The sequence below is a fragment of the Idiotropiscis lumnitzeri genome, chromosome 13 (assembly GCF_059441095.1).
Source record: "Idiotropiscis lumnitzeri isolate Australia: NSW breed Sydney's pygmy pipehorse chromosome 13, RoL_Ilum_1.0, whole genome shotgun sequence".
NCBI classification, from domain to species: Eukaryota; Metazoa; Chordata; class Actinopteri; order Syngnathiformes; family Syngnathidae; genus Idiotropiscis; species Idiotropiscis lumnitzeri.
Window position 1 is genome coordinate 12,367,358 of NC_142403.1, and position 15,751 is coordinate 12,383,108.

The window sequence follows — 15,751 nt, forward strand, 5'->3', positions numbered from 1 at the left end:
GTTCTACCAAAAAGCACTCTAGCATTTCCAGAAATAATAATTTCCACCCTGTCGTAATTTTTTTTTAATCAAAATTCCCTAATACTTTTTTGGGGCAGGGTAAAGGCTAATTTCATATATAGTGGGGTCAGATCTGTTTCATAGTAATCAGTGGGATGCAAAAAAATTTTCTCATCTCCACATGGTAAAACTTGGTATGGAGTGTTCTAAGCAATCCCAAAAGCACAATTGTACCGTATGTATTTTTTATTCTTTCATTCTAAAGCAACTGCTATTGACTTTTTATTCTTCGTGTTGCATCACTGCCTTTCAGTCGTAGTAAAAGCTGACTGCAAATTTGTCCAGCCTCTACTTGAGTGCATATCAATTAGTGTGCCGATTGTGAATACAGTCAACGATGACTGTGAGGCTACAGTTGTCAGCAGCAATAGTTGTCGTCCTGTGTGCTGCTTCTGCTGGCGGCAGGCATCAGCCAAATCATTAACAGTGCTTGGTCGCTACGCTCTATGGTAACGAGTTAATGAGCATTGTTTTAACTGCTGGTTTAATTAGCCATGCTGCTGGAAACAAAACGGAGCTTTCCATTAATCAAGAGTGGATGGGGTGGCAGCCTTGAGGTGTATGTGTGTGTAGGCTTGCCCAGGCAGTGTGCGCCGACAGTCTTTCGAGACCAGTACGGCACAAACACTTTGAGTCAGCATCCACATTAACGACACAGCTCGCACTCGGTTTTGTCACAATCACACGCTTCACAATTACAGATGTTTTCACACAAACACACGCACTTCTCGCGACGTCCTCTTCATAATCTAGAGTAAATGTGTTACAGATCCTGATAAAGATGTCTTAAATTCCAGCAAAAACAGGATGGCAGCATTAAGGTGAAGGCAAGAAGAGGCCCATGAGAAAGAGTAGAGACAACAAACGCTTGAGACAAAGAAAATAATTCCTCAGCGAAGCAGCCTGATGGAGAACCGGTTAGAGAAGACGCATGAAAGGATGATGGCGGAGAGAAGTGCTAGATGGCAGATGAATGGAAGCGCCAGTATGAGGCTGTGAACACAGGCCCTGGTCTAATCCCGCAGCTCTGAGTTGTAATTAAATGAGGCAGAGCAGAGAAAGCCTCCATCCCGTCCAGACGCTCTCACTGTTGCTCAGCCAGGATCAGAGGATAGAGCACTATTGCTTTTGTAATGCCACACAACTGTTGACATCTTCTCCTTTCTCTCGACTTCAAAACAGCTTTGTCGATCGAGTGCCGTGCTTTTATTTGCTTGCGCTCGCTCCTCTTCCCCCTACCAACCTTTTTGAGATGGCCCCTCAGCACTCAAAATAAAAGGTAACAACGACAGTCGTCAGTAATAATGTTAGCGATATTTTGAGAGGCTATGTCTCCACTGACATCACTTTGGCATGCGTGATTTGCTGACTTTTCCCACATGTGATTGAGGCTTGTTTCCAAATCCTCTGTTCTCTCTATGCTACAGCTGTGGAAATTTTTTATTTTTTATTTTTTTTTTTTTTTAGATTTAATTTTTTTTTCAATTGAAAATTAATCCATTCCCAGTGGCTTTGGCATGCTTGTTCGGAAGGATATGTTGTAGTCAGATACATGTTTTTTTAACTTAATATACTTGTAAGATGTCTGTAAAATACATCAGGCAAATCAAATGTCTGGAATTTCTTGCTTAAGCCGCCTCTCGAAAACGGCGCCAATTAGTGCCCATCCATCTTCAGTTTTTGGACTCGTCGTCAGGATTTGGTCCCAGTGGCTTATCTCCTCAGCACTACAGCAGGCCTTACACTGGCATCATTTGTACGGGGCTTAGCCGTGCTCAGGAAACTAACCCTTTCTACGACTGTCTGCAAGTTTGAAGAAGGGGGGGGGGGGGGACTTAATGTTTCACTTGTCACCAGTCAACAATTTTCCCGTTTTTTTTTTACTTATGCCCTGCAAGCTTCTGCCGAGAGGCCCGAGGTCGTCTTCCCTCATTACCGAGTCAACATGTTTCCATCCCGTCGTCCTCAGCCAGCTAAACACTGTCGAGCTCTCGTATTATTTTCATCCTTCTTGATACTGTACTCTCTTTCTCACTCCACTAAGCAATCTTCCAGCATGATTCTCAGACAAAACCTGAGATTCTGAAACAATAAACAGCAGCACAAAAGAAGCCGTGTAGTGCGCTGGAATAGATTTGACATCTGTTGTATGGAAGTTTTGTTTGTTTTTTTTTTTCCTTATCCGAACATTTCAGTAAAACATCTACAGCAGTTTATTTTCACAGTAGTTTAATTCATCCAAAGTGGCTTCCTCCGCTGCATTCTCTCGAAATAAAAATGGATGACAGCCGAGCTCCATTAGCAGCTCTCGAAAATTCTTAAACGTCCGCGGGCAGTATCGCACTGATCATTTCTTGTTAAAAGCTGCAGTCTTCGCATTTTCCCCTCGACCGCCTCCTCACCTCGCAATCTCTGCAGCTTTCACTCTCTTTGTCTCAGCTTCCATTCGCTCTCCTTCTCTTCCCCCTCTCTGAAACATGATCCCTTAATTTCCCTTTTATTTATACATTTACCTTATTCAATGACAGCATTTTTCTAAATATAATTGTACTCCGTACTATTTCCAGTTTTCCCACTCGCTCCCCCTTTTCCTGTTTCAGTCTCTGATGCTCTCCTCTTCCTTTTTGAACTTCTCTATACCCGCCCGTTGTTTTGTGTTCCCGCCCCGGCGCTACGTGCTGTCGATGCTCCCGGCAGCCGATAATGATCTCCCACTGATTTTGTAATTGGCCAAATAAACGCTACACAACGCTGGTTTCAAAACGGACAAGCTATTTGGTTTTAATTAACGTACGAGGGCCTCTTAGAATGCGTTATTTCACTGCATGTTTAATTATGTCGGGATCGGACATCTCGAGGGCCCGTGTTTATTTTGCGTTTCCTTTTCTGTCACGCTGAGCATTGCTGAATGCCACCTCAGTGTTTTACATGACAATCAAAACAATTATTCACATTAAGGTTTCGTTATAACAGTGATTGAAATCATTTTAATTACAAATTCGGGGGGGGGGGACAGTTTTACTACTTCCTTTTACAGTGACGGGCCTAAATATTTTGACCACTTGCAAAACGAATGTTATCCAATACAAGACGTTTATAAACAAACAGCCTGTTCAAATATAAAAATGTTGCAACTGACAATGTCAGAGAAATTTGTTTTTGCACAATCTTGGCTCTTGAGGTTCTGCTTTGCTGTTGTTTGGAATTGCGATATCATACTCTTCAACTAAGTCACATTGACATGGTCAACCACAGCCACATTTGTGAAGATATTGTTCGATTAAAGCGAATGACAATGCAAGTCAAAACGGAGACATGTTCCATCCGTCCATTCTTTTTAGTGTTTATCTTGTCCAGTTTGCAATTCGAGGCGGACGTGCTAACCGGCCACCTTGAACTGTTACCCAGAATATTTCAAACATTTCCTTGAATTGTCTTGGAATATTTTCAAACATTAACCAAAATATATATATGAACGGTCATTTCTTTGAATCCCATCTTTGACTTCAGATGGTCGCCTGATTCGGATCACGGCTTTAGTTGGGAGATCCTGCAAACTTTATTGACACAGGGTTGAGAAACAAACCGCAAGTCAGTGCTCGCATTCATGCACACTGGCGTGTGAGGCTGCGGCGGCACAGGAGGAGAGAGTTTGGCTTAGGCAGGGCGGCGGAAAAACAACAGCTTTGTTTGTTGACAGATGCCTCCATGCTTATGGTCTGTTAATTGGATAACAATGTAAACAATCACCGATGGCGCCCGCCGTCTCCTGTGTCAGTGTGGCATCTTGTTTCCCTACTTTCCTTTTCAGAGTCAGATGCTGCGCTTGCACTCGTCATCGTTCCCTGGTGCAAAAATCTCATCCAAATTTTGCTGCGAACACACGCGCGCGCACACACACACAGATATATGAAGTTCAAAGACTGATGCACACACACACACACACACCTGCCCCACCCCAACGCCTCATTTACTCCTACCTGATGCTGTGTTGCCACAACAGCCTGCCGGTCTTATTAGCATGTCAGCCATTTGTGACGCCCCACTCCCGAGGTGGGCAAAAGGAAAGGTAGCAGCCCAGTTGCTTGCTTCAGCCCGCCGTTGGGATGCTCTTATGATTGCAGCAAGTGCGCACGCACACACACAGACCCGTTGCACTCTTCGCTCCCCGCAGTGCTGTGAGCTAGTTGACGAGGTGACAGGCTTGGGGTGATGCGGCAGCCCATCCCTGCTCGCAGCGGGCTTCCCGGCACCCCCGCTGAGAAGTCAAGTGTCTAAATGGCACGTTGAAATGAGGCCAGAGAGATGAAAGACGGGGGGAGTTAAAGGCCAGTGCTGTGCACGTTGGTGTGACATTTCTAAACACTCTTGGGAATGCGAAGGTTTGCCCGATGTTGATATGCCCTCCTCACCTTCACTTAATTTACTTGACTTCATTTTTCCTCCCCTCTGCCACATGCTCAAATATATATCAAGGCTGCAGAAAAAAAAAATCTTCGTGGAACTGTTTTGTGAATAAATGACTTCACTTGAGGAGCGACTTTTCTAAGTTTGTGGAGCAAAAGAAGCGTACGGACGGCTTACTTTTGCCCTCTAGAATCAAACTTTTTGATGTGTGACCACAATAAGTGCAACCAGTGGGGGCAGACAAGGCAGACTTTTATAGTCTGCCTTTTCTCGTGGATTTTTCCTTCATAGCTGTTTTAAATAACGACCTGTTGTTTTTGGATGAGCTCATTAGCATTTGCTTTTCTCTTTTTTCTTAAATTTCGTATGATTTTCGATCCAGCATCAACAATCACACTGGACTAGTTTATATTGATTGTATTGATCCCTTTTCTCTTCATAAATACCAAAATAATTTCATACTCCAAATTCATAATACCCTATTATTTTTTTTTATTTTTTATTCAGTTCGAATGTAATTTTTAATAACTATTTTTTGTTCACTCGAATATCTTATGTATGGTCTGAGCTGAAGATTTATGTCAAGCACGCAACCTTGACCATTATGACGTTTTTAAGACGACACAATGCGTTTAACTTGTGTTAAAAAAGCTTCATATTTAGCAAGACGGGAGATCGCCTTGACGAGGAATGCTGTGTTTATTAGCCTTCGCAAATGCCAAGCCAAACGCCACGATTTGTCGCATCTCGACCGCTATCTCATATGCGAGGTAGTGGGTCTGCGGCAGACCAAAAAAGGTGTTGTTGCTTTATTTATTCTAAAATTGGATCCTAAATCTCCTCATGCTGCTTATTATTGCGTACGCACGTTTATGTGCACAAATTGGTGCGTACGTAATGAGGTCCAGTGAGAGCATGCAGGGAAGTGTCTTGCTGCCACAATGTGGTGGTCCAAGTTCAAGTTTTGTAAATGACAATGCATTCCCAAAAAGTTGAGCTGGATTGCGCAACGTCAAGGTAAGGACTTCACTGCTTGTCATTTATTCCGCACGGAGGGCGATGACAGACGAAGGTGTGACTCGTTCATGGTCAGATTTCACGTTTCGTTGCCTATGATAGTTTGTGTGAACCTGCCACGTTTTGTTGTCAGGTCAACCTTTACTGTGTGAGGCTTAGCCTTTGACCCAAGAGAGCAGGTACAGGGAATCGCTTAATTATCCTACTATGTGCTTAGAATAGGGTTCCTAATCAGAGGGGCTGACGCAGCAGTCATCAGATAAGCCCCGGACACATCTCATTGTCGCTGCACCTCCCCGTCACACAGCCCAGGTGTTAGATTGGCCCGATGTAACACAACCCCTGCAGTGATTAGCTCACATAAGTGAAGAGGCCCACGGGGTGTCAGGGAGAGTCAGATTGTTTAAAAAGAAAAAAACTGGTCAGATCCTCGTCATGTCGGCTAACTCGATCAGCTCCATGGTGGGTGGCGCTGCATCATTCCTCTGTGCAGGAACAATAGCTTGTGCGAACTGAAAACATGTTTCATAGTTGAATTTCGTCATTGCAGGGTCTGCAAAACACACAAAGGTCCGTCATCTTTGTACTCTGCTACACTCTGGCTGCCAGGATGGCCGAGTGGTCTAAGGCGCCGCGTTCAGGACCCAGTCTCCCCCGGAGGCCTGGGTTCGAATCTCGAATTTCCCCATTGTGGGACTAATAAAGGGAAAATTATTATTATTATTATTATTATTATTCGCACACAAGCGATTTTACCGCCTCGCATTTCCAAAGCACAATGTTGGGAATCCATTCCCCGTTAAATTTGGAATGGATATTTGTTACTCAGGACACAAAGGTATTTTAGCGGTCATTTCAGCAGGGATCAAATTCTCCACTTGTCAGGAGCATGTCGTTTGTTTGCCTTTCTGCTCTCATTTGAACACAAATGTTCTTAAATAGGACACACGGACAGAATTTATCACATGGAAAATTTACACTAGTAATGTAAGTATGCTTCTTCTTTGACGTGGTGATAACTTCTCTGTACTCTCTGATTCTTCCGTCTCTCCGCAGATCACCCAGTTAAATCCCGGATCAACTCTACTGGAAGCCAAGTTGTTCCCGCAGGAGACTCTCTTCCTGGAGGCCAAAGAGTAGAAAGTGACTGACTGAACTGGCCGAACACATGAGCATGAGCCCGAAAACATCTGGGTCTCCATAGTACATGAACATGCACACACACACGCACACACACACACACTGGCATGCACATGCAGTGACACTCAAGTGCAAGTAAGCTTCTCGGCCTGGTCATGGCACACCACTGCCTGGTGTGCAGGTGTTGCACAAAGGAGCAAAGACAATATCACAAGCACACAGCCAAGCCCACGTCCCCCCAAAAAAAACTACAATTCCCCCCCAACCTAAATTTGTCTTTTGCTCTTCCTCCCCATGCCTCCCCCACACACACACGCACACACACACACTTCACATCTTGTGTGCGTGTGTGTGTGTCAACTTCACTTGGCCTCAAACGCACGCGGCGTGGAGATCCCGACTAGACAGACGTTTGTCACAGGAAAAACACTTGTTCACCGCCTCATTGACAACAACCAAGGATGCTTTTCCTTTGTTCCCACGTGGTTTTTGCGTTTGAAAGATTCAATAAAAGCCAGCGAGAAGAGACGAGGTGTCTCATGTCCGCCTGTACTTGCCCAAACCGATCGATCGTCATCTCCATTTGCCGACGCTCCTCCCACAAATATGCTTTTAACATCCACCCCTCCAAAAGCCAACACACATTTTTCTTCCATCATGAGTACTTTTAAGTTTGATGCTGTATTAGTGCTCATTTGCTATACATAATATAAAATATGTATTTGAACATCATTTTGTCTCCTGCAGGAATTTAGACTCACAAGTTTGTTGAAATCGGCAGTAAGCTTATTTTACATTTGGATGATTGACCCATTCCATCGTGAATTCACATTGAGAAGCAACACGTATTCTCGCTGCCCGGTGGCGTCAACGCACAAAGCTGCCTCCTCTGCCTCTTTCTCTTGATTATATTTTCTATATCAGGAAAGGTTACAACTGGCCGGCCGGCCGGCATGTTGCGTGCGACCCACGACAGTAAATTAAAATATAATTGCCTAATAATCAGCAATGGAGCGGTGGTGGGAGAGCTGAGCCACGTTTCTCGTATTGCTTGTTTATGTCTCAGTGTTTTGGGCATGTGCTCGTAAGCTTTCTGTCTCTTGTTCAGGAAGAATAAGCGGAGTGATATTAGTCATGACTTGAAAAATATCACACAAGCAATAAATTGGAATCGGGCAGCAAGACCTGCACTGCGATTTGATTCATTGACATGTTTACGCATCTAGACACTGGAATGCAGATATTGGTTTACGGAGAATTGTCTGAATAATTTTCATTTGGACCACTGCTGGCAAAATAGCGATAATCTCTTAAATCATATGATTGTCAGGAGATAACTTGACGATAAAATGCAAAAATACTGTAGATTAATCGAGATGATTTTTGCAAGCAGTTATTTTTCTGGAAGCTGTTTAGAATTAGTTGCGTCTCAAACATGATTTCTAGCGGCTTCAACTTAATCCTTGCGGGTGAAATAGACAATTATCTGATAAATCTGGCTGAGCGCTGTCATCACATCCCGAATGTTGAGAAGGTCAATCCTTCCATCCATGTAGTCATTCGCAGTCACGGGCCTCACGGCTCTGTTTTCCTCAGTGCCACATGCACGTTTTGTCGGCTCGCATATCCGCGCTTGTCTGCTTTCTCACGCGAGGAATGAGTGGTGCTTGGGCCAAACGATGTATGGCTGAAGGCAAGGCGAGGCTGGAGGAAGAGCCGCGGGGCAAATCCTGACTTTCTGTCGGCTTAGTGGCACGCATGCGACGCTTGATTGATTCATTATTTCTGAGTAAGCATGCGTGACGAAGGAGTGATACAATTCTTATGAACAATTCTTATGAATGATGCATTTGTTAGATATGAACAACACTTAACTCATTCATTACCAGCCGAGATAAAAAATATATATATTTTTGACGGATTTATCCGTCAATGGCGGCCTATGAGTTAACAGCATGTTCGCGTGAGAATATTGCAGGATTCTGCTTAATACCTTATCATAGAAAAGATTTTTGCGTTGAGCTGGGAATGTTTTTCAAATTTGGAAACTTATCCCAAAGGAGATATAACTAATCCATTCACTGGAGGACAATGATAAACCCGTTAGTTGGTAACGTTTGTCATCAAAGTCTAAAAATTTTCCTTTTTAGCTTTGCAGGTGAGTTGCAAGTGAAAGTATGTTGCCCCGTTGTACTTTTTGACTTTTTCCTTATTTCAGGCTTCAAACACAAATATATAAAAAAACATTTTTCTTTATTAAGGACACAAAACTCTATGATATCGTCACGTTTATTCTTTTCAAAAGTAATAACTGAAAAGTAGAGCATGCAAAATTATTCACCCTCTTTTCTCTCAGTGCAGCCAAATGAAATCTAGAAGTTCCCTGAGGATTTCTGAATGATCCAATGTTGACCTAAATGAAAGATGATGAAGAGTCCACCAAAGTTCACTTGACATATTTGAGTCCAATAATTATTTTTCCCTTCTCTGGAGGAATTCCTGTTTCAGGGCAAATGGCTATTTCATGACTGAAAGCACTTGTTGCGTGTGTATGTCGGACATGCGGATGCTCAGGGCGGAGGTGTAGTTTGTTTACGCAACCGTCCGACAGGTGCATGTGCTGTCAGTGTTCCTCGGGGCGACGGCGCGTGCATAGTGCATCTCCTGTCAAGTGTAAGATTACAGTTGCTATCACGCAGCGCGATGCGTTCAATTTGCTCGGGCATGTTCCTCTGCTGACACACTCGGAAATGCCTCGGAAATAGAATGATATTCCCCGTCAAACTTCGCCTTTGAAATCCATTGAATCTGCTTGACGAGGTCATTTCCACGAAGGTTGTTTATTACCTGCAGCAAGAAGTGAGTTTGTCAGGATTCCTCATTACCTCGGCTGATTGCCAACAGATATTTTTCTTAGTTTGTTTTTTGTTTTTGTTTTTTTTACTTTTGTTATGTTTTCATAAGCTTTTTGTTCATTTCTGCATCTGAAGGCCCATGCTCATGGGCTTTTGGGCAAGATTATTTTTGAAGGACGCCTGGCCAAAATAATGCTGTAAAATTCACTCCCTCTTGTTTTTTTCAAGCAAGGGTTCTTCAGATTTTTTTTTTTTTTTCCAACCTGACTAAGAGTCCGAGAGCATGATGATGACACCTGCGTGCGTCACTTGACGGACAGAACGCTCAACTTGATTCGGGTGAATCGGTCACTTTTAAATGGTGACGTGGTGGCCTGACTCCCATTAAGATTGAATTTGAATGTGATTAGTTGCTATGAATATAGTCAGACTCCCAGTTTTGAGGGTGTGCGCATTTCTGCAACCACATTATCTTCTGGGTTTTTTTTGTTCGTTACAACCTCTCCTTATTTATGAGTCAAATTCATGGAGAAAGTTTTCAAACTATTTATCTTGGTTTTGTCTGGCATTTGAAAAGGGGTGTGTAGACTTTTTTTTTAATCCACTGTATGCACAGGTGCTACTGCAATTTAGAATTGTTTTGACTTTGTTAACTTCCTTTCTGATTGTGGTTGCCTTTTTCTTTGTTTTTTGGTTGGGCTGAACAATTTTGACAAATACTCAACAGTAATCATAGTTTTTTTTTCACCTTTGAATTAAGTTAAATATGCAAACATTTTTTTTTTTTCGCTTCAGATTTTCTTTTTTTTTAACTGCATTTCTTAAGCACCCAACTTATCGAGGCACTATAAATTATACGTGCACTAAAATAATAAACTTACAGATTGACCGAAATGAAGCATTTTTTTTATCATTTCAATATTGCAGCCTTGCCAATTTGAAAATTTTATTGTACTACTTTTCAATATCAATTTGAATATGATGAATTGTTCAACCCGAGTTCTGGCAACTAATGCTAATCAAATGTTGTAATGCAAGTCAGGTCCATGGCGGCGGTCGAGCGACAAGCGTCAACTCTTGAGTTGGACGTCTTCATCAGCGTGCTCGTCCTCTTCAAACGAGCGCACATTTGGAGCGAGTGGGGCCGTGCCCTCTAATGAAGATGGTGCGCAGGGCACACAAAGGAGGAAAAGCCATGCTGATGTTGAAGCAAGGCCACCCCCCTGCCCCCGCCGAGGTCAAGAATGTCGCTGGCTGGCGAGAGAACAACATTCCTGACACAGGCGACGTCCCCTCCCTCCGTTTGAAGTGGGAAGCGTGGTGATGTCACAATCGCAGCATCTCCACTTTGGAGCCCAGACTGGCCTGAACCTGGAGGGTCAGCACTGCAGTTTACTTTCTCAGAGATGGCGGGCCCAGGCCAAAGAAACTGAATCCGTGAGGCTTAAACTGTTGAGGACGGAGCACAAAAGGAGGGTCAGCCCTCTCCCTCTGTGTCTGTTTGTTAATGGCACAATGCACACGCACGCACGCACGCACGCACGCACGCACGCACACACACACACACACACTGCAGTAGTAGCCCTGTAAGCAATCTGATTACAACAACTCAGCTTTTACAATCTTCTGATTTAACGAGACCTTTAACATTTTTTTATTACATAATCTGGTAAGGTACCTCCGCAACATATCTGGAAAAAAATACATATATATTTTGGATGAGACAAGCCTGCTTCGTTGTAATAAGTCTAAATTTGTATAGTATGCAAAGTACTAGTTGATTATTTTGAAGTTTAAATAATTTCATCTGTTTGTTCAGACGTTTAAATGTTGTGTAATATAATAAATTTAGAGCCTTATTTGGGGTTGGGATTATTTTTTTCAAACGCCAAATACTTCACGTTAATTTTAGACAAACAACCCAAGTAAACATATATTCTGTGGGACGACAACTTGCCGCCAAAACATACGGAACTGTCCATCCTTAGAAAATTACAATGTCCCATCACAGTGTTGTTAGAACAAGGCCACAGCTACTCATTTGATCTTTGGATTTGTGGTTTACCATCCAGGCTGGTGATCTCTGCTCTGAATATGGAATATTTTCTGCCATGCTTGTGTTACATTTCGAATTATTTAAGAAAAAACAAGTTATTTTGACATCATTTGGTGTTAATTACTACTTCAGCGAGACTCTTCAAAACCATTTCATATTTAATCGTGTATATTCTTGGAAACTGGAATGATGTTAAGTTTTTAGTTTAAAATTTCTACATTTTGCCCCCAAAGAGAGTCTGCATATTAAATGTTCTCTTGCGTTGATGCTTTTTTTTTTATATATCTGGGAATTATCTAAAAAAAATACACCAGTTTTTTTTTATTTTGGGGATTATTAATCCTTCAGTAAAATTATATAGGATACTAAATATATTTTCCCTGTACATTTATCCTTGTTTGGAGTTGTAGTTTGCTCACGCCTGATTTAGAGCCTTCCTGTGGACTAAGACTGGTTAATGGCAAAAAGTTCATTTTTTTATATTGTAATTCCGAACGAAAAAACGATTTTACTTAAAAATGTCAACTCTAATATACCTTCTAAAGACATGCAACTCCAGCTCAGTTTGTGTAGTTAATTCCTTCTCTAAGAGAAGCGGTACAGATAGTGGATGGATGGATGGATGAAAACAATTTGCAGTGTTCACCTTGTGGAGCAGTCTTATCACAACCTAATTAAGCAATAAACGGGCCGCTTGTGATGCAGTGTCGTCACTTATCTTCATATTCACATCCAGTTAGCCTCACACACGCGCGCGCACGTGTTCGAGCGCGCATGCGGTGCGAGGCGGCAGCGGACGCTTCGGAGGGCCAAGTCTTTGTGCTTCTCACTTGAAGTTTCAAAAACAAGGCCAATTGAAGCGGGCCCGCTCAAAGGCGGCGCCATTGTGCGACGACACATTGAGTTTGGATTGAGGACAAAAGTGTTTCTCAAATTTCCCGCAAAAAGAAAGCCATCCTCCATCTGTGATCTCAATGAGCGCCTATTCACCGCTCGGACGCAGAAAGGGAGGCAGATGTGATGTGGAGGGGGACGCAGAAGCGAAGAGAAGCGGGAGTGTGTGTGTGTGTGTGTGTGTGTGTGTGTGTGTGTGTGCGCGCGCGCTCCGAGCCTTTTAATTGGTTACACACACACACACACCCACTGCAGTTATGTGCCCCCACTGAAGGCAGAACTGCAGAGTCCAATAATCTGGCCGTGTTGATGAATACTTGTAGCCCATTCATTAAACAAAGATAATCCCTCCCAACCTAGCTCCAGGCCACAAATACGACACTGTGCGTGCGTGTATGCGTGCGCGCGCGTGTGTACGTGTGACAAGCAATTTGGTGAGCTTTCAAAATCTTTCAAATATTCATACGACCTCTTAAGTCCACATAAAGTTCTCATAATCAATCACTTTCTTTCATATAATTTTTGCCTTTTTTCCAGAAACGACTTTCGTCCGGTTTCTGCTGCCCGAGCATTTCTTGAGTTAACATCAGTACTCATTTTTTTTTATCATTTTTTTTATTGCAGAGTCCTCAGCGCAGTACTGTCGGAGGTCAGTCTCAAATGCTCAATGGACAAAATGCAACCTGCCAACTATTGGGGCGATCGTTCTAATAATTTCTGAGGTTTCGCTACTTTTTTCAAGGGGTGATGATTTCCACAGATGTAAAAAGGAATTCATTAAAAAGTATATGATGTTGATTGATGGATGATAGACTGAATTATTTGAAATTTATAAACCAGAACGGCAACCAGTCATCAATAACAAGATGACCAACAACTTCAAATATACAAGTGGCGCTGTGAGATGCAAATTGGCTTCTGAGACTAACGAGATAGGCTAGAAGCACAAATTTAAGAGGAGTGCACGTCAGACCACAGCCTCTAGTTTTTGGCCTTGGTCACGTGACGTTCGCAATGCGAGTCGAGGGCACTTTGATGTCAATTTTAGTTGACGGAAAAGAGAGGATTTGGTTCCTATAAGAATTGCCTGATGCTGTCAGTCTAAAAAAAGTACTTTTTCGTAGGAGAATAAATAAGTGTAGTCTGGAAATATGTATTTTATTCTCTCTAGGAAATGTCATTAGCGAATGTATCGTGTTTTTTTGGTCAAGACACGATGGGCAAAGTATGTTTTGTTGGCGTCTGAGCAGTCGTTCAAAACAAGACAAAATTTCACCGTGTGCCAAGTTAAAAAGGAGTTTTGTGCATTAGTGACAGTTTAAAGAAATTGCATTTTGCACTTCTGAGCAAAATTTATTTCCCTTTTTTTTACTAATATGGAAGTAAATGGTTTTATTTTACAAAATGAATAAATAGTCGGATCAGCAGGCCTAGAGACATTTGTATATACAAGTATCTGAAGAGAGCATATATGGATTACTTTTGCCACTTCCACTATCAACACAAAAGTAAGCATCTTTTCTCACCAACGCGTGCATGCGGCTGCCTTTGCAGAGAGAAGCCAGCCAAGCAGCCCGATCGGCTGCAAGCTGCAGGCTGCGGGAGGGCGGTCCGGGCCGGGCCGGCATCAGCGGGAGAGGCCGTGACGGCGGCGGCGGCGGCGGCCGCTCCTCAGGGGTGCAGGGCAGCGGAAACATGCTGCTACATATGTCGGGTCAAGCATGGGCCCTTTGTTGCCCCCTTAAAAGGGTGTTAAAACGACTCATCTGGAGCCTCCCTCAATGCAATGAAAGCCGGCGCGCGCTTTGGTGGCTGCAAGGGCCTAATGAAGCGCTTCAAAGACGATTGGTGGTGCACGGTCACTTTTTATGCGCGGGGGGCATTTTTAATTGGCCTACTGGAAGAATGGACCGCGTAATCCCTGTCATAATGCTTTTTTTTTCTTTCTTTTTTTTAAAGATACTCATCAAAAGCTTGGACGTCTTGGACCGCTGCGTAATGAGTTTCGCTGATCGCATCGAGTGATAAACTCACATCAGGTAGCTTCTTTAGGTACACTTGCACCATCTATTGCGGCCTTTCACGACCTTTATTTATTATTATTTATTTTGCATTGGAAAAATGTCACAAAAAGTGTAGCTAATGGTCTTCCGCTTGTTTCCAATTTGCAGATACTGATTACCTTTTATTTTTTTGGGGGGGTGGGCTCTTTGATATTGTCGGAAACTCACCTGTTTGCTGTTGTAGTGCTCAGGTCAGGCACTGAGGAACTTTGTTGAGTTGATGAGCTTCATTTCGACAAACGCAAATTGGGCGGGGGAGGGGAAGACATGACCGCAAATCGCGAAAATTCACAAATAATTGACACACATAAATGTCAAGAGGGGAAAAAGTTTGTTCTAATCCTTCCATACCATCACCTCCAAAATAAGTGAATAAACAGGGTTTAGGTTTAAAAAAAGTGAAGGAGGGACCAAGGAAAAAAATCTTGCCAATGAAGGGGGGGTTGACAAGTACATCCACGGATTCCGAACCGTAAATATACGAGGTTGTAATGTGCAACTGTGCATACCTTTAAAATCTTATAAATTGCACGCATATACGCTCAACTGAAATATAATTTTGATGCAACAAAATATTGAAAAGTTGTGATGCGTTCGCATGCAGTCAACAAATATTTTTGCCTTTCAGCAGGTGCATTGAAACATATTGAACTATTTTTCTTGATGCATATTTGGTTGTGTAAAAGTGCCAACTTTTAAGATGTTACTATTTTTAAGATGAGAACAACTCTAAATTTTAAAAAAAAAAAAAGGTGACACTGGCTTAAACCTGTTAAAATGACAAGACTGCACGTGCTTCATTTTTCGGTGAAACCACGTGGCTCTCATTTGCGCGGGTGTACCTAATAATGTGACCTGTATGTGTACACAGTAGAAGCAATGTTTACGTCTTGGGGTAGCCTGTGTGTAAAGAGGACTAATTGTACTTTTACATCAAATATACTGCAAAAATTTACAATGATTCAATGACTGGCGTTGTAATAAATAACTTGTGTGCAATTGATTGGACGGTGTCTATAAAATGTCTAAATTGAGCCCAAATTTGAGTGGCTCCATGAATAAGAAGTGCAAGTGTACCTAATATTGTGACCTGCCCAAACACACTTGCTGCCAGCCTCATTTCCACGCAGACAATTTGCAACGGCACCAGGTGGAGGGTGGAGGGGAGGGATGCGAAAAAGTGCATGCAGGTTGTTTTTATTTTTCAAAGATTTCGCATCAAGTCGTCTCCTTCCAGTCAAGCAGCGGCAGTCCGGGCA

The 15,751-nt window shown here is 42.7% G+C and overlaps 1 protein-coding gene across 1 annotated transcript in view; it reads left to right on the plus strand.

Annotated features, from left to right (window-relative positions):
* The window catches only part of faf1 (Fas (TNFRSF6) associated factor 1), a 49,846-nt gene extending 42,694 nt beyond the window's left edge, over window positions 1-7,152 (plus strand). Inside the window, exon 19 of the mRNA XM_088312733.1 lies at window positions 6,541-7,152. Coding sequence (XP_088168859.1) covers window positions 6,541-6,624 — 84 coding nt within the window. The 3' untranslated portion in view covers window positions 6,625-7,152. The remainder of the gene's footprint in view (window positions 1-6,540) is intronic.
* Window positions 7,153-15,751: the final 8,599 nt, after the last annotated feature.